Here is a 26,196-nt window from a genome sequence, read left to right as displayed (position 1 = left end):
TAATTAAAATATTCAGGGCTAAAATGAGTCCTTGACACTATTTCAATATGACCTTTGTTATACTGTCATCTAGATGGATGGTAGAGCTGGAATTCATAGATAAGACACTAGATTTCCAACATTCATTAGAGTTGGTGCATTTTACATTAAAATAGTAACTTTTTCAACTAATATATAGTCAAACACTCATTTTACATTCATCAGGAAATTTTGGTGATGGGTGTCTATGGTGTTCATTCTAAAATGTGTTGACTTTGCAGTTTGATTTGGATTTAAAACTCCCTTTGGGAATGTTTTTTAAAAAACTGGAGATCAAAATGCTGTTAGAGCCATTTACTCATGAAATACATCTTTTACAAGGTTAGACACTGTTGATGTTTTTTTTTTCCTTAAATATAATCATTCACACTAACCTCAGCCTAAAAAAAATCTTTACATTTATTTTTCAATTGCTTTACTTTCGTAATAGAAAGCCTGAGAAGGCACCACACTGACTGAATTCACAAAGAAAACTTGAATGTTTTTGTATTTTGTTGTTCACCTCGCTGCTAAAAACACAGTGTGAGCTAAAGCAAGACTTTTATCAGTATAACTTACTAGCATAAAAGCAAAAAGATAAACAGGAAAACAGGCTCTCTTTATCTTACTGAACCTTATAAATATGACATGTTCAAAGTTCCCTTGAGAAATGTGCACCACTCAGAGAAGTGGGAGACAGGGGAATACATTTCAAATGGCCTAGTATGCGCAGAGAGTATATCTTTTTGGAAAATTGAGTTGAAAATCATTGACATGACAAATTTTTCAAGTCTTACAGTTTAACGATGAAGGGTTTACCCTGCCACTATAACAGTTCTTTCTGAAGCAACAGTCTTATTTGAAGGAAATTAACATATTTATGACTCAGCTTTCATTTTGATGGGGGGAATAAAGGTTTTCACCAGGATGAAGATGACCTTTTTTATATAGCAAGGTATAATCTAGCCTACATTAGTTGGTGGACATAACTTAATATGTTTTAGTTGTTGCTACATAAGTAAAATATATCTTGAATCTTTGTTTACTTTGTCTTTTACTTTGTAGTTTTTTTTCCTCAATTTGTTTATTTATGAGTCAAAATGGCTAACAGGACCAGAAGGCTAATATCGTACATTAGCAAATTTAATGGTCAGGTTTTGCCTAAAACCCTGGCGCTTTGATTGAGGGATGTTAACTTAAGACTGGTCTCCCACTGGGCTTGTAATACACTGGCAGAAAACCCACATAACTATTCTTTGTAATGAACTAAATGAGGTGGTTCAGGCCTATGCAGAACAACAAAAAGAAATCACCAGGTGCTATTTTGATCCAGTCAGCCAGATTAGAGTTGGCTTGATTAGACTCAGGTGTTGGCATTCAGGCTATTGCTGGAGGTTAACACATCATTCACAACATTAAAGGTATTCTGGTATCACTCTACTCGTGTTTTGCAGTATTACAGATGGAAAATTCATTACATAGCCTACCAAGCACAAAATGACAAAAACTTTCCACTTTTAGCTGTTGAATTGTTTTAAAGTCTGAACACAAATGTATTTAGAAATGGTGCCTGCTTTAAAGAGGAGATGTCATGAATATGACAATATTTAAATGGTTGTTAACATGCATGTGTCCTTATGTGTTCATGAAGTAAAACTCAGAGTTTCTGTGTGAACCTTGGGCAGATTTTTAATGTTTACATGTATTTTTCTGGCCTCTGGATCTCTCAGGGTCTTTTATCCAGACTGCTTTACGTGGAGCGCAACAGCTGGCCTTTTGCTTTGACTCAGTGATGTTCAGCCTGTAGCTGCCATGTTGATCTACCTGGGTCTACTGTCACCTGAGGCTCTCTTTGGCCCCATCTGTACTTGCAGATTTGAAGTTAAGGCAGTTCAACGGGGACTGATGGCTGACCTTGCAGGACAAGCTTTACAGTAAAAACAAAACAAAACAAAACGCATAGATAGTGTCTAACTAACTATCACTATTTTCCCCCACTACCTTCCATTATTTCTTTTGTTTTCCATGTATTGTTTTTTCATTTGAATTATATTTAAAGTTTGATGTCATTCCCTTTTAATGATGTTTGTTAACTTCATGAATCATTCATCCATCTATCCATAATGGGGAGGCAGGTGAGTGGTATAAGTCATAGGGTGAGGTGCAAGGTACATCCTGGCCATGTTGCAAATCCATCAGAGAACCCAGACAGACAACCAGTCATGCTCAGATTCACACCTGTGGCCAATTTAAAATCACCGGGGGAACTTAACAAGCATGTCTTTGCATTGTGGGAGAGAGCAAAAGTACCCGGGAAAAATCCCACAGTCACAGGAAGAACATGCAAACTCAACACAGAAAGGCCCCAGCCAGCACGTTGCTTTGAAGCATAACCTTGTTGCTGTGGGGTGACAGTACTTACCACTGAACTACTGTGCTTATTATGAATACACATGTTAAATAATCCAGATCAGAAATCCTGATTAGTATTTTTGCCTTACTTGGCAGGCTTCTTGATGCTACGTGCTTCCTTGCAAATATCTGCTGAAGGTCAGTTTAATCTCTAGATGGGCTCTGTAGTAACTCCAACATTAAAATAACATTGAAAACAATGATTATCTGCCACAATACAATATAGGAATAATATGTGATTGCACTGGTTGTATTGCATTAAGTTTAACTTTATACTTTGTCAAATATATTTTCCTTAAACTTAAACATATTTTTTTAATATGTAGAATACATTGTCAGTCTTCTCCTAAAAAAACAAAATAGTACTCTTTGCTTTCTGTGTATCGCAGCAGCTGCAGAGACGATAACCACTTGCAGCTTACTGCTTTCTCAGTCCAAAAACAGACATTTGAACAGCCTCAGTATGCATCTTTGCACTGATTTTAAAACAATGGTGGATTTTAACATTCAGTGCATTCATTTCATGATGATGTAAGTTTGTGGAATGTATCACATTTTTTACTGTAATCATTATTTGCATAGTTATCACCAGACTGCCAAATTCTAAAAAAAAAAAAAAAGCTACTTACTTAATAGGAAGGCAATGTCAAAATGAAAAATGTCTGTATGGTTGATGCCTCTCTTATCCCATGTTCCAACTCATCTTAGCTTGGCCTGAATTCTTTTACATATCTTCATATATGTGTGCCACGTTGCTCATTTGGCTTTAAAGTGTCAGTATGTTCTCAGATTCAGTCTTCTCTAAGGACATATAAGTATTTCAGGCACACACTTAATTCTCCCTTTTTCATCACAACAGCCAGGCAGCACATGTAATTTTAACACTGTGAAAGGAGGTAGCTCCATTCAGGTGTGCACTATCTCATGGTGAAGACAATAATTGCCTGTGCTCCTCTTCCCTTTGGTAATTGTCTTTTGATTGAGGTCATCGGGACAATTAAAACCATTGAGGGGTGAATAGTGGCAGCCAGAGACTTTAGAAAGCAATGCTAGGTGGTAGAAAGGATGAACAAAATGTACAGAAGAGATAATTGTGTGTGGGAAGACCTAGTGAAGTCAGGATGAAACTCGGCGTGCTTTATCACAATCTATTAATTCTATGCCTTTTTCAAAAATCTGTTAGGGTAATAGGAGAGTGTTCACAGGAGTGCAGTTTTCTATTTTTAAGAAGTTATACGTCTGTTATGTAAAGTAGTCACTCAGATTTCAGATCAAGTGACAGAAAGCTGTTGCTTTTTTTTATTAACAACAGACACTTCAGTGCCAAAGGCCAGGATAAAATGAACTCGAATCTGTTGAAGTCAATTTAACGTGAAGTACCTCTTACCTCGATGTCACTCGGCAGTAATGGAAACATCTACTTTGTTTTTACAGTTAGATTTTAAAACGTCAGTTGAGTATATTAGAACATAAAACTTTATAAATTAGCAAAGCTTGAAGGTTTACCTATAGTTGAATACTTCCATGTCACTATGCATAATAATGCATTATGCACATGTGTTTTTTTTAGAAGCAAAATATAAAGAAATAACAGTGAAGAGTTTTATATGTAAGTATTGTATATGCAAGTGTGTGTGTGTGTGTGTGTGTGTGTGTATACACACACACAAATTATATACATATGCATATGTGTAAGTGTATTGTGTAGGTCTGAAAAATTAAATTTATTTTAAGAACAAATTAAGATGTTTTTCTTTAATTATACAAAATTATAAAAACTGTTTTGATTAAAATTTAATTTTTTCCCCTCTGCGCTCATTTAAAATAAAACATGTTAAGTGGTGAGCCTCCAAGCATACTTTGCATTTTTATGTTGAATTAGGCTGGATGATTATTATTAGTTGTTGTTATTGTTATTATCATTATTGGTGGCTTTGAAAGCTGACATTTAAATAAAATAAAGTAAGTGCTTTGAGGCGTGATGAGGCGTTGTGATTTGGTGCTATATAAATAAAATAAAATTGATTAAAAATGTGTACAGAACAAATGCAGAGTGACATTTAAATGCTTGAATTTTACTTTTAGAAATTTGTGTTTTTTGTTTTAAAATAACATTTACATGTAAGCTAGAGGATAGCCCTAGAGCTGGAGAGGGGCTCAACTGCCATGATTCTTAGACATAAATTCATTTTAGTTAAATCGAGCTATTCTTTGTAATTGTGCATGAGAAGAAAGTGGGTAGACATAATATTTTTGTATTTTGGTAGTCATGATTTCAAGACTACCAAAGTAACTTTAGCTGCAATAATCATGATTTCACATAAACCCGTGGTACCACAAGAGGTAGCAGCTTATTGCGACTTTAGGGCATAGCATAGATATAAAACGGATTAGCAAAAATATTCGGAAATACCAACTTTTGATTTATGGAATTGTGCCAGTATGTTAACAGGGCAAATTACCACATCTTAACTGCAGTTGCTCGCAGCAGACATTATGATGTTGAAAAAAAGGGGGGGAAAAACACCTGGTCATACTTCTGAATTAAGTGAAATAACAAGTGGTTTTGCAAGAAGATTGTGAACTATCATTGAAATAATTTCATTTGCATAGATTTCTGCTTGGATTTCCTCAAGACCATGAAATGAAAATAGAATTTAAAACAAAAGTAAATTACGGTTAGAAATATACATTATTATTACTCAGTGGAGAAAGCTTTGTAATGCGAGGATGTCATCTCTGATCTTTGGGAATGCTCATTAGCACTATTGTTCCATACACATTGCCTGTAGTTCTAATCAAAAACAACAGCACACTGATTAGGAACATTCATGTTGCTTTTGTTAAATTTACACCTTTCTCCATCAACGTGAGATTGAACGTGAGATTGAGTTGAAGCTGAGACTGATTAGAGTGGAAAAAATATGCCTTTCTTTAAAAAACAAACAAAAAAACAACCTACTTCCATTTATTCAATTTCAATTCAGTTTTATTTATACAGTGTCAGATCACAACAACAGTTGCCTCAAGGCGCTTTATATTGTAAGATAAACCCTACAATGTGTCACTCGATTAGAATTTGTAGTGACAGATTTTTTTCCTTCTAATTTTGCCCTGTATACAGTGGAATCTACAGCAAACAGTAGTGCTCTTTTTTAAGTTGAAGATTTAAGATTAATAAACAAGGCTTACTGTCCAGAAATTACAGCTGTTTTTCTAGTCCCCCATTGGCAGAGGCTCAAACGTAAATGGACAGTTGTTTGAATTCAATGAAGAAGGTAAACTAATGAAACCTCTGGATGTTAGTGCCACATTTATACTTATTGGTAGCTGTTCCCTGGAACTCGCAGTATAACATACATAGAAATGTTGATGCAGTGAAGGAGGCAAAGCAGGTCATCTCTTAATTGGAAGGTTGTTGGTTCGATCCCTGGCTGTTCCAGTCTGCATCCCAAGATACTAACCCCAAGTTAGGTAACCCCTACAAAGCATAGAATAAAAAGTGTTTATATAACTGGGTGAATGAGGCACGTTGTATAAGCATTGTGAGTACTCAGGTAGAGCTGTAAAGCGCTATATTAGAACCCGATTTACCATATACTGAAGAACTCAGGAATATCAAAAAGACTGAAAGACCACAAAAGACAACTAAAGTTAGTTAAGAAAAACCCCTGCATGACAATTTCACAAGTCAAGAACACTCACTGTCAAGTTCTACAATCTAGAGAGTCCAAAGAAACAGTTTTATAGCAAGGTGAAAACTAGTTTTTACATTAAGAACAAAAAAGTCAGATTAGACTTTGTCAAAAAAACATTTAAAAGTACTGCAATCCTGCAAATCTGATCAGGTTACCATAAATAAATAAGCTTACTGCAAAAGCAACCCAAGAGTTTTGCAAAGAGTAACTATAATTTCAGTTACTGAAGACAAAACTGAAGGCAGAAAGGCCCACAAACAAGCTGCAACTCCTGCTGGCTGCAGTGACGTGGCCTAGCAGAGCATCTTTGGGGAAAAAGCAGCATTTGGAGATATCCATGGGATCTAGACTGCAAGGATTAAAATGCTTTTTTTTATAATGATATTTAATATTATATAAAATATGGAATTATTTTATGCGTTTAGTGTGTTATATTTCAAACTATCTTTGTCTAATCACTTTTAAACCTCTAAAAATGTCGGTAACTCATAAACAGATAATGCAACCCTTTGGTTAAAAGCCACATATTCTACCACTTTAAAACATATTAATGTTAGTCTCGTCCGTCCCCAGAATACACAATTGAAGTTTCACATATATTTTTAATATTGCAACAAATAATGATCATTTTAATTTTTCTGAAACATGACTGGTACTCTGGTTTGCATTTCTAACAGTTCATTTATGGAAGAACAGCAAGGACCAGCCAAAAGGAACAGTGCAGCTCATGAGTAGATTACACAGGCCTGAATAAAAAATAAGTGTTTATTCTAAATGTGACTGATTGTTTTGCTTTTAAATGTAGCAAATTTCTCAACACGGTCGTTGTTTTAAACATGTGGATAAAGATTTTGTCAGTGTGTCAAAATCCAGATTTCAGCTGTACAGAGTAGCAGCTTGGCAAGTGGCTTGTGTGTTAGCAGTTTTTCCTATGGTTAATGGACTGTGGTAAAGTCCATATTTCATTGTGTTCACAGGATCAGAAAAGAAATATTTATATGACAACAGGTTTATTGTGAATTCGGCTGTATTAAGGAGAGAAGGAAAGAGCGGAGGAGAGACACAAACAGATGCAAATGAATGAACCAGAAACCCAGCTGAGTTTAGCTGCACTCAAGCACTTAGAATGACATGAAATGAGAGAAACACATACCCCATACTGCTATTGGTTATAAACTGGACATTAACATTTTCAAAATTCATTGTTCTCCCTCAGCATTTGATTTCCATCAGACCTAAGAACACTGACGCTAACAGCTATGATTGGTAGCAAATTCTTATTCCTCTGTGGACATGGTTGTTTGAAGTATTCCACTTTCAGTTCTTAGACTGATGGAAAAACATGAAAGTGTTAATTTACTAATTTGAAGTCTAAATTTTGAGTATTTTCAGTATAGCTAAAAACTCATCTTTTTAAACTTGCTTTTGGTTGATTTTGATTTTTATGTTTTAGCTTCTGTGAAGCACTTTGTGATTTTTATGTTGAAAGGTGATATATAAATAAACTTTTACTTACTTATTTATTTGCTGTCACTTAACCCTTCTTTGATACACTGATTTTTTTTTTTTAAAATTAAAGGATTTGAGCATTTGGCTCGGGTCAGCGTCACTAGTGGTCAGTGTTGGGGAGTAACGGAATACATGTACCGCCGTTACGTATTTAAAATACAAAATATGAGTAACTGTATTCCGTTACAGTTACCGTTTAAAAAGGTGGTATTTAGAATACAGTTACTTTGTTGAAATAAATGGATTACACGGCGGTACTTTCCTGTTTCATATTGTGGCGGGTCAGGACTGTTTGGGTTTTGTTTGACAGCTACGTTCTGTTGTTCCAGGTGGCAGCGTTACGGTTGCCATGGTTACAGGGTGACGCTCTCTCTGCGTGTTTCCTGGGTGAGAGAGCACTTTTTGTTGTTGTGCTAAGCTAATAGGCAGAATGCTACAGGTATAGAGATTGACAGACCACGTGACTTTAGCGCATTGCATGCCGGTAACTCGTGGCAAAACAATCCAAGTACCACATCAAATGCAAGCATTTGCAGCACCGCAAAACGTTCATTCTCCGGTTCCAATACCTTCTTGCTTTTTCTTTGCCCCTCAAAAAAGTTATGTACAAAACAAAGGAGAACAATGCCGTAGAAAGACGGACTTGATGAAAAGTCAAAGAAAAGATACGAGGAAAAAATCAAAGGAGTGAAATATTTAACCCGGGTTAGACCCTTACGAGCACACAGAGTGGACAAAATACGTTAGCGTGCTGCCCAACTTTCACCACGCTCATATTTATAATCATACGGTTCTTGGAGTGAGTGCATACACTCATCAAGTTCAGTAACTTCAGGTCACTGCAACAAGCCCAGGAACAGTTTACCGAAGGATGGGTACAGGACCATGAAATGCACCGTGTAGAACGAAAGACCATCGTACGTATCATCAGTTTACCAGTCTCACAAATCGTCTTCATAAATACACATTCGTTAACCGTTTATTAATAGGACCTTTGAGCTCTGCGGTAATTAATTAGTAGTGGAAATAATTTCTGGTACGTGTTACAGAAATGTAGCAGTGACAATAATACTGTATGATGTAATCGTACTGGGCAATTAGTGATACAAAAAAGCCTGTTTTATCCTGTGAATAAAAGTATATGTTTTGTCAATGTACCATGGTAATAACAGAAGCGAAACGCAATATTGTGTCAGGACAATTCACTATTTATGCACAATAAGCAAAGGAGCATAGCGACAATTTCTGTTCAGCGCCAGACTTGCTTGTAACCTATATCACCAATTATGTTATGAAAAATGACGTATTAACTACTACAAAACACTGACCTTTGTGGAAATGTTTGGAGCAGACTAACCTGTGAGCTGGATGTTCTGGGACGTTATATTTGGTCTTTGAATGGCTGTAATCCAGGCCATCCGTCGCCTCTTTTTACTTCAGAAACATGGCTCGAATAATTTCTCTTCAACGACGTAATCCGATAACAACCGATCTCTTTACCCGTCGGCTTCCCGTGGCTGTCATGCGACCGGCTATTGCAGTTAATAATACAACCGCTTCTTGACAGTTTTTTGTGTTTCTTTTTATCGCTGTGTGACTGATTTCAATTGAAAGCCTGCGTGCGCTAGTACCTCTTGCCACGAGTTCCCAGAATTCTTTGCGGTTTTACCCTTGAATGACGTCACATTTTCAATCTCTATAGCTCTAAAGAATGTAGCCTCAAGGGCAGTGTAGTCCGTGCTGCAGGGAGAATGGACTGCCATACTCATTATGTGTCTGTGAGCGAGGAGGGAGAAAAAGGAAAAAGTATGAGTTGTCATCGAGCAAAAACGGGAGCTGGAAGCATGCAAATATAATAGTAACCACTGTAGCCAAGAAGAGTGCCTGATAAGCCCAGCTGTAAGTAAACTATTAAGACTCGACTGTACACCACACCGTGTTCGTGTTTTCCTCCGAAACAATAAGTTCCGTTGGAGCAGCCTTTCAACGCCTCTCTCTGTCTCTCACTAGCAAAGTTGACCCAGACAACAAAGTAAAGCTAGTTTTCGGCTACAAGCCCAACATGAACCCACTGTATTAGCCAGAGGTCCCTTTACTACGGTTCGGAGCCGCGAACCTTCAGTAACAGTAATAAATCACAGCAATAGTACATTCACATAGTTGTAAAAAGCATGATAATATATTAAGTAATCCAAAGTATTCAGAATACGTTACTCTCATTGAGTAACGTAACGGAATATGTTACAAAATACATTTTGGGGCATGTATTCTGTAATCTGTAATGGAATACATTTTAAAAGTAACCTTCCCAACACTGCTAGTGGTATGAGGTGAGCACCTGGACCCTACAGAGGTTGCACAGGTAGTCCAACTCATCCAGGTTTCCTTTTGTTTGTGTATTTATTTGGGGCAGGGGCTTCAGTTACTTCGATTACAGCCTCAATTTAAAAATCATAGTGCTTTTTGCTACTAACAGCATCACATCTAACGTGTGTTTACCACACGCTATTATACTCTGCTTAGCACTAATATAGGAAGACCTAAGCAATGAGGAGACTGGACACCTTTTAAGGTCAGCTACCATTAGTTACCTACTTTAGTTTAAGGCTTGAATGTCATAAAAACCTCACAATGCAATGGAATTTTATTCCATTGGAACCTTTAAAGCTGAAATTTAAAATGTAGTTATATCTGGATTGTTTGATTTAAAATCTACTGTAGTGGTGTACAGAGGCAAAAGTAGAAAACTTGTCTTATTTTTCAAATACTTACACACCTAACTGTTAGGGGTGCAACAATACTCGTATCAATATTGAACCGTTTGATACAGTGCTTTCGGTTCGGTACGCATATGTATCGAATAATACAAATTTTTTAATTTATTTGATCAACTTTTCTTCTGCTGTCTGTGTTGAGTAGTGATGGGTCGTTCGCGAACGGAATGGCTCTTAGAGCCGACTCTTTGAAGTGAACGACGCGAGCCGGCTCCTTATTGGGAGCCGTGAGGTTTTTTTTTTTTTTTTTTTTTTTCTTTCTCTCACCCTCTCTCTCGCCCTTTTTTCCGCTAAACTCCGCATGCGCGGCCTGTACTTTGCGCTGGGCAGAGGGGGGAGGGGCGTTAGTTACACTCGCAGTAGCACAGGAACAAAGCCAGAGAGAAAGAGAGCGAGGGACAACAACTTCACATTAGAAAGGTATAGTAATCATCCGCTATTTTCAGTTGCAGATGATAAAGGATTCAGAAATCATGCAGGCCCATATGACAGAGAATGTGCATCTTCTTTTTGTTTTAATATTTTAATTTATATTTAATTGTGTTGTGGTTTGCAGTGTTTTGTGTTGTTTCACGTTAAATTTGTTTAAAAGGAAAAACCTGAAAATTTAAATAGTTAAAAGTATAAAATGTAAATAGTTGTTTTTTGTGATTTATTTATTACATTTTATGTGGAGTGAATAAATAAAGTATATTTATGGTGGACCTTAGAGACAAGCACGTACAAACTCCTAAGCATGTACAAACTCCAAAACGCGTAAAAACTCCAAAACACGTAAAAACTCAGAAGCACGTACAAACTCCAAAACACGTAAAAAATCAGAAGCACGTACAAACTCCAAAACACGTACAAAATACAATAGAAGTGCTCCAGGTTTCTTGGGCCCAGTGTTGAGCTTTTGTTACCTAGTGGCTACACAAGTCAGGAAGTATCAACAACCGGATTTGGTGTGTGGTAGTAACAGGTAAATGAACTTTTTTTTTTAATTATTTGAATAAATATGAGTGCTTGTCTATAAATACACAAACAATACACACATGTTTTCAATTGTGTAATTTAAGTGATCTGGGTAGCTCTGTTTTGGAAGTTCAGTAAACGCTAGAAATGTGTTTTGGAGTTTGTATATGCTTTAGAGTTTGTACGTGCTTTGTCTCTAGGGGCCATATATAAACATATATAAATAAAACCACTTTTTTTACATTAGTAATTCCTTTTCTGCATAATTTTATATTATTGTTAATGATTAAATAATTAAAGCTACAAAACAACCTGAAGAGCCGGTTCGGAGCCGAAAGAGCCGGCTCTTTTTAGTGAGCCGAGCCGAAAGAGCCGGATCTCTAAAAAGAGCCGGAAATCCCATCACTAGTGTTGAGCGCTCAGTGGATCTGTGTTCGACTACTCCGCCTAGGCTGCACTGTCGAGCGCAGATCCACTGAGCGCAGCACAAGCTACAAAGACAGAAGCTAAGCTCCTTGCAACATGGCAAATCGAACCTCCCCCACCCTCGTTCAGATCTGGCCTTTGGAACTATTTTGGTCTTCATGCGACGTATAACCCTGACGGTAAGCGCGTCATGGACAAAAGTAAAACAGTGTGTCGGATGTGCCACGCAATGCTCAATTACATGGGTGGGAACTAATGCGTTAGCGCAGTTAGCTCGTTATCCGTGGGAGATTTGCCGGGTTGTGGCGTTAACGTCATTTCAACGAGATTAACGCTGACAGCACTAGTGGGAACACAACGAATATGACTGCACATTTACTCTGACATCATCCTAGTGCAAAGACAAGTGGAAGCAGACAAAAACAACAAGCATGCATGCTACAAACTTTACCCGAGTCATTTAGACAGCCGTTAGCACATGATTCTCCTTATGGGGGCCTGATATATTTAATATGCTGCTGAGAGTATACCCCAGACGAAGCATATAGTATAGCTTTTATTTTGGAAAGAGCCATTTCTCTGTAATAAACTCTCTTTTCCAAAGATGAGTGATTTCTCGATCAGATATATTTATTTTTTTATTACTTTGTTGTTTCAGCAACATTAAATTTAAAAACTGTACGTTTGAGTTAAAATATATATTTATAATTTTAATAAATGACAAATTAAAAAGGCATGAACATTTTTTTGTATCGAAAAAATATTGAACCGTGACACCAAAGTATCGAACCGAACCGTGAATTTTGTGTATCGTTGCACCCCTACTAACTGTATATTAACAAATTCAGTGTCTAATTCAGTTTTTGTTTTTTCTGATGCTGTCATGGTGCACATCAAGACTTGAAACCTGATGTCATGAAGTGACCTTTCTGGATTCATTATCATTCATTCATTCATTATTTCAGCCTTTCTGGAGCCAAACCAGTGAGACTGAAATAATGAATGACAATGACAATGCGGGCTCGGATGATGGTATTTTGCATATTGTATCAAAATGAGTCTTATTTTAATGTAGCTCTATGATTCAGTGATTGTCTCCATGTCCCAGTGAAGGCATTGTGGATGCTGTTCATGTGTCAGGAGTAATGTTATGACTATAGCAGCTCCAGGATTTGTCTGTAGATGTCTAACTGTCTGTTTGTTTGTGAACAAGACGGTGATCGGATTTACTTATTGATGATATTGGTCAGGATTGGCTGACAATAGATGTTATGGTATCAGCATTATAATTTGCATTTGTATCATAATGCAGAAAAAGAATGATAGTGGAGTGTCTATCATGTGACTGTGGTCTTGATAGTCTTCATCTTAAGTTGCTTACTATTGTAGTTAGAGCAGATACATTTTTAGCAATGTATTCCATAGTCACTCACAACATTAAAGTCACAGACTGGTGTACCATTCTTTTGACAAACCATAGATCTTCTTCTTAATACAATTTGTTGGGCTTCAGAGCTTTAATAGTAAAAACAGGAGATAAATCAAAATTTTACACTGACTGTGACTCTTGTACAACAAAATCACCAAAAATATGAGTTAAAAATGTCTTTGCTGTGTTTGGCTGTATTTACTTTCAAAATGATCACTATCTGAGGCTTCACTGCTCACTTACCCAAGGCGTGGGGATTGTATGTTTGTTGGCGCGGAGGGGGCATGGTTCCTGTACCATCATGTCATTGGCTGATATCTTTGCTAAGCAGTAGGATACTGTAAAATTTAAAAAATAAAAATCTGCTAAAGTTAGCAACAGTGAGATGAGCTCAAGCATGACGGTCTCTGCTGTAAAAGAGAAGGATGTCAAGTGGACAAGGTGACCTAGTATCCATTTCAAAAATGCAGGAAAAATCTGATTCCCAGAATAAGCCCCAGAATTGAAAACAAAATACTTACCCAGTAAAAAAAAAAAACTAAAACCAAAACCACAAAAAAACTTAACATGAGCACTTAAGCAGCATCAAAAAGAACCCAATCCTTCTGAGTCTCCATCAAGCAACCCACAAGCGCCCAAAGTTAAGCAGCATGCCCTCTGAAGACACCACAGGATGTCTGCTTGGGTCCTGTGTCCATGCTCTGACTGATCAGATGGGTTATTGCAGGATATGAGGCACTTGCAAAATATTAGGCATCTGCCTAATATTTTATATATGCCTTAAATACTGTTAATGATCAATAGATTTTGTACCCTAATTGGTTCATACTGACACATTTAGGTAAACATTCACATACTGTCAACAATATGGGATCAAACATAGAAAGCCTTAAGCTTACTTTATCTGGCAAAAACTAGATCCCTATTGTAAATTTGCACAATTCTTTAACTTAATAGTTTTTGCTCTAATTTGCTGTATATAATTATCAAGTTTAATGAGTTTTACATGCTTTTTTCTATCTTCATTAGCAGAACAGGTTTTGTTTTATTTCACCAAGCAATTTTTTTTTTATTCACACTCACCAAAAGGTTAGAATTGGCACATGTAGATGCACTGTTAAATGTTAAATGAGTCACTTATTACACTGCTTCGTGTACTACGTGAGGCAGCTGCAAAAAAATAAAAAATAAAAAAATCTTGAAAAATGTTGCTGTTATAATTTGGTGCATGTTCTATAGTAGTGTTTTGCATTAGATTAAGACTTCTGTATGAGTTTATGGTCCTGGTGGAGTTGTGAGTAATATATGCTTTAATAGCTGTCGATGTCGGGGTGCTCCGGTTATAATGAAATAATAATGAATGTAGTTGACATGGAGACTGTGAGATGTTTAATTGATACATTGGTTCACAGTCAGGCGCAAGTAGAACGGGATGGCTTTATTTCTATTGTGAGTGAAGTCAAGGAGTCTGCTTGCCCCTGTTAGAGCAACAGCCTCAGGAAAGGAGAAACTCAGCAAGACTCTGACTGCAGTATACTGATAGAATACAGAAAAAAATACAGAGCCAAGGTTAAATTTATCAGGAAACGACGTTTAAATGTAGACCATAACAAAGATCAACCACACCAAGAGAGAAAGCTGGTCAAAAGTAACAAAAACAGGGAGGGAGTACTACCAGCTTTGTCTCAACATGCACTGAAATATAGAGTCTGCCTAGTTGCACCTAAGAACAAGAGGGAAGAGATGAGAAACAAGTGGGGTGGGCGAAGAGAAGAGGTACAAAAGGGCATGTAATAGCCACAATGTAGACAACAGTGGTAAAACACTAAAAAACGCAACAGAGCAGAATATGTAAACGTGCAGTTGGCAGGAGGTGTTCTAAAACAACCTGAACACTGACATGGCTCGCAGATTGATTCCTTTTGTTGCATTTGCCACCTGCTTCACCCTTAATAGTGTTATGCATACTGCTTACCTCACCCTGAGGCTCCATGTTATTTCTAAGCAGACATCTCATTGAAACGAGTGGCAGGACCAGGAACTTACGAACTAAGGGGCTCGACAACAGGACAAATAAAACACTGTCTGCCTCAAAGCAATGAAGCAAAAAAGAACCATGCTATAGTTTTGTTTGTTTTTTTAATGCTTTTTTTTTTTTTAACTTCAATCTAGTAGAGGGGTTTGTTTTCTTAATGCTGCTTACTTTCTAATATAATGCAATTTTGTTCTACTGCACATTATGTGTAGGTCCATAGACACAAATGCAGGCAAAGTGGGTTGCTCAAGGGCACATTCAGTGATATGAGTTGGGGGATACATCTGCAATGTACTTAGTATATATTCCAAACATTCCAATTCAGGCACCAAAAATTTAAGTCTAATCAAAAGTTCACTTCTCTGACATTCATCATTATCCCCTCTTGTAAATGGTCCAGCTTATTAGTTGTTTTTAAGAGTTTGCCTCGGCTTTAACGTTTACAAATGGCTTGTCTTGGTCAAAGGAGTGAAACGGTGGCAAGATTAATCCCAGTATTATCATGTTTTAATCTCACCCCCTGCTTTCGGATTAAAACCTCTAGAGTGTGTAACGAGACTTATTTTAAAGAGCTTAGTAGTTTGTCTTGGCTGAAACGCAAATATATCTCTAAGCAGTGTTTTCTGTTATACTTATCTAGATTTATTTTACCACAGCAAGTGCATAAATATGAACATGTAAAAGAGATAATTTTGCTGAAACATATCTAACTCCAAATTTTTCTGTACATAGTATATATTTTTAAGTCCTGTAGTGTAGTATCAGAAGAGGAACCAGGATGCATATGGACAACAGATTAATAAATGGGTGAATAAAATACAACTGAGTCATTTAGCTTTTATTATTAAGTTTGTTTTAGTCTGTTTTCGGAGTTGCTTCCAGACCTCTTATAGGAAGAAGCTTGTCACTATCTGCTGTGTGGCAGGCAGGATGAGGACCCAAAAGCAGGGCTCAGAACACAGAAGGGTAAACTAAAGATGGCAGCTTTATTGCTGGAGAACCCCAGTACTTGTACAGAAAACTAGATACATTAAACTCAAACCACAGAACTAGGGAACCCAGAACTTGGAAATACTGGGGGTAGGAAGAACACACAGACAGCACATGGGAGTGGTATGACGTAACAACAGATAGAGGAAAACACAGGGCTTAATACACCAGGGAGTAACGAGGGGATGGGAAACAGGAGGGAAGCACAGCTGGGGCTAATCTGACATAATGAGATAAGGAAACAAAGCAGAATACGCTGACATAGGACACAGACTGTCAAAATAAAACAGGAAGCATGAGGCATTCACAAGGACGTGGACTTGACACTGAGACAGAGGGAACGTGGAGACAAGAGTGACTAGATGTAGAGCAGGGGTGGGCAACTCCAGGCCTCGAGGGCCGGTGTCCCTGCAGGTTTTAGATGTCCTTGAACCAACACAGCTGATTTAAATGACTAAATTAGCTCCTCACCATGTCCTGAAGTTCTCCAGAGGCCTGATAACGAACTAATCATGTGATTCAGGTGTGTTGACCCAAGGTGAGATCTAAAACCTGCAGGACACCGGCCCTCGGGGCCTGGAATTGCCCACCCCTGATGTAGAGTGTGGGACACGGGAAAGTACAGCGTAGACATGGGAACCGAGAATAAACACAGGCTAAGATAAATACTAAGGGAGGAAGAACTACAATCACTAAGAACTAAAGAAAACCAAAACTGAACAACAATAAATCAAAGAATCAAATAATATAATTACAAAGTTTGAAACAGAAATACTCAGTCGCAGACCCAGAACTCTGACAAAGCTGATCCAGAGGGTTTAATCTCTATGAATCTGCTGGTAGAACCTGTGGAGGGAGCCCGTTTTTGGATGCTGACAGACGTGATCTTGGTTGTGTTTTAAGGATTTTTAATAACTAAAATCAGAAATGTTCAGCTGGAGCCTCCATTGGCCCCCTAGCTGCTCCGAGCATCCCACAGTGTCATTGCTGCAATCCCAGTCTACATCCCACAGATATTAAAAAGGTGATGGGGTCGGTCAAAAAAGGAAGCATGAAAAAGATGATGATGTAAGGTTGGGATTTGGAGTAGCTTTGGAAATTCACTTAGTCCAGTATGCTAATAATATTTGATCACAATAATAATAATAATAATTATTATTATTATTATTTGACAATAATAATAATAATTTGACAATAATAACAATAAAAATAATAAAAAATATGGTAAATAGAGTAAAGGAATAACAAAAAAGCAACAAAAACTCAACTTTAACAATAAAAATAGTAATCGTAAACAGAAGAGGAAGGTTTTTATGCTGGAAAAAATTATCAATTGTGATTAATAAACTATATCAGAACCATGGTTATGGTAAAATAAATAAATAATGACCTAATCTTACCTTTCATACATTTCCCACTCCAAATCACTAAAATTAATCCCAACAAATATTCCTTCGGTCATTCATTTCAGTCTAATCCAATTAGTGAAAAAAAGAAAATAGTATAGCATATATATATCGTTGTATAAAAACATTTGTGGTTCTGGTACAATGTGTACATGTATGTAAACAACCACGGCAGACCCGGGTGCAAATTCATGCTCTGCAGCATACTTCATTGGCACTTTCACAGTTGCTGTTCACAATGCTCCCAGAGCTGCAGCTCTCCCGCTGCCCGCTCAACATTATCACCACAACAACCCCCAAACACAGCACCCATTACAATATTTAAGTCGGCGGGGCGTGATTGCAGATGCCGTGCAGGTGCGTCCGCCTTCCCTGCACTGCACCGCAGGCCACGCCCCACCACATACCCCCATCGCCCGACTGAGGCCGGGGAGCCATCCGGCCGAACCTACTCCCCCCACCGCGAGCGGGAGAGGGGATCAGCCCGGACCGTCGGCACCCCCGGGCCCTGGCCAAGCGACGGGGAGTTGTGAGTTCAGGTGGCCGCCCGCGAACCCAGCAGCGCCAGCGAAGCTGGTCCGGAGGTCGGCCGCGTGGCAGGTGGTCACGGCTCACAGGTGACTGGGCCGACCTAACATCAATTGGCGCGCCGGCCTCTGGTGGAGATGAGGCCGGTCTGGCGAGCATGCCGCCCTCAGACTTGGCGGGGCCGTCACACAGCTCGCCCTCTGGCCGAGCAGGCTCCCTTGGTACGGGGACCTCGGGCTCCTCCTCTGCCGCCGCTCCCGGCTGAAGCAGCCCCTCACGCGTCACCTCCTCCGCCGCCAGTCCCGGCTGGAGAAGCTCCTCCACCTTCTCATCCTCCTCACCAGGCACGCGCGGACCTTCGCGCGCCTCCTCGAACACCGGCACGCGCGGACCTTCGCGCGCCTCCTCAAACACCGGCACGCACGCTCTCCCCGCGCTGACCTCCGGTTCGCGCACTCTCCCCGCGCTGACCTCCGGCTCGCGCGCTCTCCCCGCGCTGACCTCCGGCTCGGGCTGGGCAGGTGGGTGAGCTGGTGGTGGGCCCAGCTGTTGCTCCACGTCCCTCCTCCGGGGAGCAGGAATGGGCGCAGGCCCCTGCCGGGCACAAGCCGCTCCCACTCGCGGAGTGGGGATGGGTGCAGCGGCAGGCTGGTCCCTGGCTGGTCGCAACCTGGGGGCCGGCACGGGCGCCTGCACAGCCCAGATCTCCTCCACCCCATCGCAGTTGGGTAGCGCCCCTGGGGGTGTCGGCGGTGTCGGGCAGGACCGGATCAGTGCTGCCAAGTACTCCATCCTCTGCAGGTGACGCTCAGTCTGGTCCTGCAGCTCTTCCCGCTGGCGGCGCCACACCACCGCCTGCTCCTGCTGCGTGGCCGCCAACTCGGCCACCATTTGCACCAGCTCCTCCCTCTGCTGGCCCAGTCCTGGGTCTGCCGTGCCTCCCTTCCTGGGTTTCGGCACCACTGTAAACAACCACGGCAGACCCGGGTGCAAATTCATGCTCTGCAGCATACTTCATTGGCACTTTCACAGTTGCTGTTCACAATGCTCCCAGAGCTGCAGTTCTCCCGCTGCCCGCTCAACATTATCACCACAACAACCCCCAAACACAGCACCCATTACAATATTTAAGTCGGCGGGGCGTGATTGCAGATGCCGTGCAGGTGCGTCCGCCTTCCCTGCACTGCACCGCAGGCCACGCCCCACCACAATGTAATTTTACAATAAGGTTTAGCATTATCATTCTTTGATAATTACAGGAGCAAATGAATATGAGTATGATCAGTTCAGTCCACTAAATATGAGCAAAAGTCTTGCTCATATTTATAAAGTTGTAAAAACTTTATGGGTGTGGGTGGGTGTAAAATGGTATTTTTGCTACAGATTACAGAAAACATACACAAGTATTTTTGTACCTAGCAGCTCTTTGATTCCCAATGAGCTATTAGCTGAAAACTTGGCGCATCTTGGCATGTTGTGCAGTATGTCCTTAAAAAGTCTGAGGAAACTGGACAAGTAAAGGACAAAAGAAAAAGTGTTTTTAAAGAAAGATCAATAGCAGATGAATAGGATCTGGAGGTCTTGTCCTTTAAACTGAGGAAAATAGCTTAACTGAGACCTGACAAAGGACCTGCCTGAGAGATACATGTGACCCTAAAGTTGATCTTCCTTCCGTTCACTGAAGCCTCATCAGACATGGTCCCACTGGAAGGGTTCCCTGTCTTATGAAAAACTGAATTATGAACTAAATTTGAATCAAATATTTAATTAACAATATCTTCAACGTGTAGAAATGAGGTCAGAAAAGCGGTTGAGTGAAGAAGAAAAGGAGTAAAGGAGTGGAGGCTCTGTCATGTCACACACACACACACACACACAATGAATACTCTCAGTCATGGATTGGCCTCCCCAGAGCCCAGACCTCAACATTATTGAAACGTTGCGGGATCATCTTGATAGAGAGCTGAACAAAAGGCAAAAGGAGCTTTGGGATATCTTTTAAGAAAGCAAGAACGATTGTGTTCTTGTTCTTGAGTTTTGTTGAAGAATAAAGGGGGCCATGCCAAATACTGACTTTGAAGCCTGTTAGAATTGTGCAAAAAAAGCCTTTATATACTTTTTTATTCATTAAATCTTTGCACTTATTTCCCATTTTCCTTGAAAAATATAAAATAATAAAGGGTGGCTCAAGACTTTTGCATAGTTCTGTATATAATATATAGACACCAAGTGTTTATATGACAGTATCCACAAATGAGTGAGCAAGTGCAGCAGAGACGAGCATCATAGACTTGTGAAGTGGCTTCACTCATCACCTCTCAAACATATTTTTAGCATGATTATAGTCAGATGTTTGCAGAGGAGCAGGCAGATGTTTGTGGCTGCCAGTGTCCTGAGTATTTGTGCTTCTGCTGTTGGTATATTCTACTGATGCAGATGCTACTGGATACTACAGCTACAATTTGCTTTGTATATGTACAAAAGATCCAACACCATGTTGCCTAGTTGTTTTATTACTTTATTTACTCAGCGTGTTGACAGACTCTGAGAGTAAGATGACAAGTTACGCACTGCTTTTTGCAGGGCTGGAGAATGTATCTGATTGCATACATCTGTTAAATTTCAGCAAATAAACATTGTGTGTGTGTGTGTGTGCGTGTGTGTGTGTGTATTTGAATGTGTTCCTATCAGTGACAAATGCTGTAATATACTATAGTGGCACTGATTACATTTCTAGTCTCAGCATTTGGTAGACTTACCTTTCCTGATCCACAAAATGTATGCTAATTGAAACAGGTGACAAGGTGAGGCAAGGGAGCGTGAAAATGATCATTACAACCACAATCTGGATATCTGTGGTAGCACATTTGCCATCATGGCTTTCATTTTCCTGTATGACTCAATATTTGTTGTGCTAATACCTTTGTTAAAAAATACAAAGGTTACATCCAAGACATCATTGTTTTCAAGCATGAATAGAAACATGTCCAAGTTGTTGAATAATCCATAGCAAATTGATGAATTTCGGGGGGGGGGGGCTTAATATTTCTGGTGACAAAAAAACTACAAGCATACAACAACAACAGGTCCCGCCAAAATACATAAGTGTCACGCTACATTGTAATTGAATCATCATAATTCATTCCATTTTAGAAGGCTGTCAGAAGCATCTAAATTATGCGCTTGTCCTTCATTGTCTAAAATTCCACAATATCCTGCAATAAGCAGTTAATGAGAATATAGCTACCTGGGGAATGTTTTCAGGCAATGTTTGCGACTGGTGTTGTTCAGACTCAGCCTGACAAACAATGTCTGCACATATTTAATGGAATACGTCTTGTGAAAACACAAAGTAGAGGCATCACAATGAGGACTGTCAGCGGACATTGTTGTAGCCTCTGCACCACCTCATTAATGCTCCTCTAGCTAAGCTGTGATCGGCTGGACAGAAGTGTCGCAGGATTCAGCTCCACAGCCCCCTAATGTATATAAATGAAATGTTGCAGGCTACTGTGGAGTACTGAATATTCACTCTTTTTGTAGATCACTTTGTCATGTAGAAAGCAAAATATTTGTCTTTTAGTAAAATAAAAACTCTTAGAATTCTTCAGCATATGATAAGAGCTAAATAAAATCTTTGAGTAAAATTAAGCATACATTAATTTTATTCTTGTGAATTATTTACTTTTTTGAGCCCAGTTTCTGGTTGTACAATATCCATTGTATTGGCTTGTGAATCAAAGGCTATCTAAAATTGTTTTTCTCCCATGTGAAATTTACGGTTGACTGGAAAATGAAAGCTGATTCAACAAATGGCATGTCTGGCAGAATGAAACACAGAGCAGTTGAGTTGGTTAAACCTTAGGTTGTCCAACTACCAACACACTTTACTTGATACATACAAAAAGGACCTGTGATCTCTTAAAATGACAAGTACCTGACAAAAAATATATGTATTGACATTCCACTTCCTGTTAATCACAGGTCACAGGTGATGCTAAATACTGTAGATTTCTTTAAAGAACCCCATTCATTCATTAGTATATTTTGATGCCTAAACTAAAGTGATGATCTTTATTTCGTCCCGCAAATATGAATAAGCCATTTATATCTGACTTACAGCAGAACCAAGAAACATTTTAGCTTATATTGCACTTATTGAAGGATTACACTTCAAACTCATTGTGCTATCAGACAGCTGCCTAATCAGAGTCTAAGCCTAGATAAACGCGCTCTGCTGGAATTTAAAACTGGGACATTTATAAAAATGTCCTTCTCATATACTCATACTCTTTAGTTTCTCTGGTACAACATACCAAATACCCCGCTACAGCAATATTATGTTTGCCTCATAAGACATCAGCGCTTTAAGAAATCTTTTAAAATAGGCCAGTTTTCTACTGCAACTGAACACATAAGATAAAATGACCAGAGACACGTCCTCTCAGCCACAGTAAGATTCCCAGCCATCATCATACAGCAGAAGCTGTCCTATTGAAAGTACACGGGTTTGAGGAAAAGCATCCCAGTGTCTCTCATCAGCTTAAGTGTGCAGTGGACTGATGTGAATTTTACTCCTCAGTGACTCTCACTACAACTGAAGCAGTTTCAGGGCTCACATACCAGACAAGCTATAGAATGAATAGTATTCAAAGGCACCGCACCTTTTTCTAGTAGAATTACTGCGCTATATATTAAATAGTCTTATTACACTACCTGCAAATGTAAGTGTACGCAGTGTGAAATGATGTGGGATATGAAGTTTACTTAAGACTGCTACTAAGGCAACCTGATACAGAGTATCGGCTTTTTTTCCTCTAATATCCACAAAAAAGAAAGACACTTCTGGTTTCACTTATCACCTGGGGAGTAATGTGGGAGTAGTTCAGTCCAACGCGTGTCCAGGAGTTTGTGTGTCAATGAGCTGACCCATGTGTTCAAGAAAGAAGAGAAACTGCTTGGCTGTCTTAGGTGATTTTCTGTGTTTTAATGTATGCAGAATCCTTCTGCTCATGTTCTCTTACGCTGCTTTTGTAGGATCTATTTTTACTCCCTTGTATTCATGTGAGACGCACAAAAGGTCAGAGTGAGGTGAAGGAGGGTGAACACTTTTTTTCCAAAAAGAAGGGAAATTTTCAACAGCCTGTGCAGACAACTGTCTAGACAGCATACAATCAGCTATTTAATTTATTATTTTTTATATTACCAAGCGTGGAAAGAAATACGAAATGGCTAAGAAATAGGAACATAAAAACCATATTCCTCATTTTCGAGTTTGAGTTTGACATTTTTTTTCACCTGTAAAGAAAAGAAAAAACTTTACAGGTGCCTTATTTATAGGGAAACTAGCTGATTGCTTGCAGTGAACAAGCTGCAGACAAAAAAACCCTGCATATATTACAAGTAAGAATAATCTGTTTACCTTGCTTTCTTCTTTCTCTTTTATTTCCTTATGTTTTTCTCTCTTTCTCTCTCTAAATAACAGCCTAATTTCTGTGTTACTAATAATTTAACCCAGCAGTACTGCTGCTGCATTGTGCATTGCAGGTGAGTGAATGAGGTGAAGCAAAGACAAGGACGGATAAATAATGAATGTGACATAACTACTGGATCTGGACATGCTTCCCTCAACCCTCAGAGCTGCCTGTGCAGCTGTGTTAATGATCTAAATGACACAGACTTAAATAAAGATAAGAGACACTGTCACTGAGATAAAAGTAAAAAAAGAGCCAAATTAAAAAAGAGATTTTAAATGAATGCACTCCTGTCAGATAACTGGAGAAATACCACTTTTTAATATAGAGATTATTGACAATGAGCATAACAAGGTCAGCAAACCTTATTCTTTTCAAAGCACAGGCCCACACAAACTGTATATTATGCAATATATATCCTGTTAGCACTGTAGACTCATCCATAAGTTGAGGTGCAGTGGATATTTTATTAGTGTTTGCTATTGTGATCATGTTTTATGCTTAACTTATAACTGATGGTACTGAATGAAAAAGGACTTTTGTGCAGGAATAAAACATACTCCAGTATTTTTATTTTATTTTTTTATGTTTACTGGTTTGCTGAACCAAGAAAGTTTATTTGTTAAAAAATGCATTGGGAAAGATCTTTTAATAAATCCAGCAAAGCAAGCACTAAGTTTGAACAAGTCTACAGGAGATAACCTTCATGTCACTCCTCATGCAACTATACCACCGTTAGTCCAAGACTGGGTTTGTAATTAAAATTTAATTTTCCATTACCACTTTGGCTTCCAACAATTATTAAAAACAAGATAACTGAGATTAAACAATTATTGTGTCACATCCCATAATGCAGTAATGCCCCAGTTTGCTCTGCATTATCAATCTATTGTTTGAATATTCACCCACTGAAAAGAGAAAGGTGAGCTTGGGCTTTTACCGTCTTAAGGTAGGTCAGATTTACTCTGCTGACGATGTGTTTTGGAGTAGTAAAACGCTCAGTACGAGAGGAACCGCTGGTTCAGACGTTAAGTGGATGTGCTTGGATGAGAAGCCAATGGTGCGAAGCTACCATCTGTGGAATTATGACTCAATGCCTGTAAGTCATAATCCTGGCTGGATGTGATGATATCATAGTGCCATGAAAAGTTGGTGCAGGGAGCTGTTCACAACGCAGCTGGGGCAAAGCGCTGGATGATGGTCAGCTCTCTGCTGTGTTGCGTCACCTGTTTGTGGAGAATCTGGTGTTAAATCACCTGCAGATGACACAATTATCACTATTCACATATTATTGTGTATTTTAGTTAGAAGATTAAAATAGGTTTAGCTGGTTGTTGAATTTTGTGTATAAGAATTGGTTTATAAGGTTTGATTTGTTAACAAAAAAGCCTCTTTTCTCTCTAATATAATAAGCTAAATACAGTTGAAAATAATTACAGACTTATAAAACGCGCTCCTATTAAGCGTTAAGCAAAGGAGTTAAGCAAAAGGCGCATGTCGTGCTTTCAAAGAGTCCTTTATATATTGTAACTGCAAAACATTCTTCATCGTGAAATTTCAAGGATTTTGTTGCTATTCACAAACTATTCACACTGTGTAACTGCAGCATGCATTTGTCACTTCAGTAGCCAAGTTGGTGTCAGTCACTATCTGATTACATGATGCATGTTGGATTTTTCTCAGTACAAGATGTAAAGCAGTTCTGTGGTATAATGGGAATTTAATAGCCGTGATAGACTGCATGCAATTAGAGAGGGTGTGAAGAGCCCAGGATGGGATAGTCGTCTTGCCCACTGTATAAATTTTGCATGAAATTATGGAGTGGGAGCAATCTTGTCATGTGTAACCCCCCTGAAGTCCAGATTGTGTGGTGTGAAACATCCCTGTGATCATGTGATAAGAAAATAAATGCGCACTCTATTCAGTGAGATTTTCACAGGGATTTTTGATTGACAGCTGTTGTGTTCTACAGGGTGCTTCTGGTTGTATGTGATAAACAGAGGTACATCCTCCCACCAACTGATTTGTTTCCTAATGTTTGTAGGCGCAGCTTTAATGAAGAAGCAGACCTGCTAACATTCTTGCAGAAGGGACCTCTTCAACAAGTATGGGGTCACCATGGAAACCATTCCTCCTCCTGTCTGTCATCAGTGGCCTTTCAGGTAAGAAATTCAAGAGCTTGTGTTCAGAGACTATTAAGAAAAGATGTACAGAATAATTTAAAGTATTAATATTACAAAAAGACAATTATACAGTAATATCTAAAATGATAACTTGCCGGGGATAAATGCGCCACATGTAGGAGAATTTATTTATTCATTCATTTATCGGTGTCAAATATGGGGGATATTTTTTTTCACTTTCACATCTTTAAAAAGACACGTTTTGTATTTAAATCCAAGAAGTTATATGCCAGGTTCTTCTTGGTTTCTAAAGGAGATAAAATTGGGAACACCTTTGCACACCTTCTGTGGTTGCTGTACAAAGTAATTACTCATTACCAAGTTTTATTTTATTCATACCTTTCTACCTAATTAATA

At 38.9% G+C, this 26,196-nt stretch overlaps 1 protein-coding gene across 6 annotated transcripts in view; it reads left to right on the top strand.

Moving 5' to 3' along the window:
• cntn5 (contactin 5) overlaps window positions 1–26,196 on the top strand; it is a 123,901-nt gene that overhangs the window by 12,885 nt on the left and 84,820 nt on the right. For 4 of the 6 annotated variants that reach the window (XM_035910275.2, XM_035910276.2, XM_006796652.3 and 1 more), the window contains exon 2: window positions 25,701–25,818. In XM_035910275.2, the coding sequence (XP_035766168.2) occupies window positions 25,764–25,818 (55 nt within the window). In that variant the 5' untranslated portion in view covers window positions 25,701–25,763. Of the gene's footprint in view, window positions 1–9,507; window positions 9,537–11,892; window positions 11,974–25,700; window positions 25,819–26,196 lie in introns of those variants that run through there. The other 2 variants (XM_087851139.1, XM_087851138.1) reach the window with 2 other exon arrangements.

Source organism: Neolamprologus brichardi, chromosome 14, assembly GCF_056152115.1.
Source record: "Neolamprologus brichardi isolate AB-2024 chromosome 14, ASM5615211v1, whole genome shotgun sequence".
In the NCBI taxonomy this organism is placed as follows: Eukaryota; Metazoa; Chordata; class Actinopteri; order Cichliformes; family Cichlidae; genus Neolamprologus; species Neolamprologus brichardi.
The sequence above is the reverse complement of the archived record's forward strand: the minus strand, read 5'-3'. Positions and strand labels throughout refer to the sequence as shown.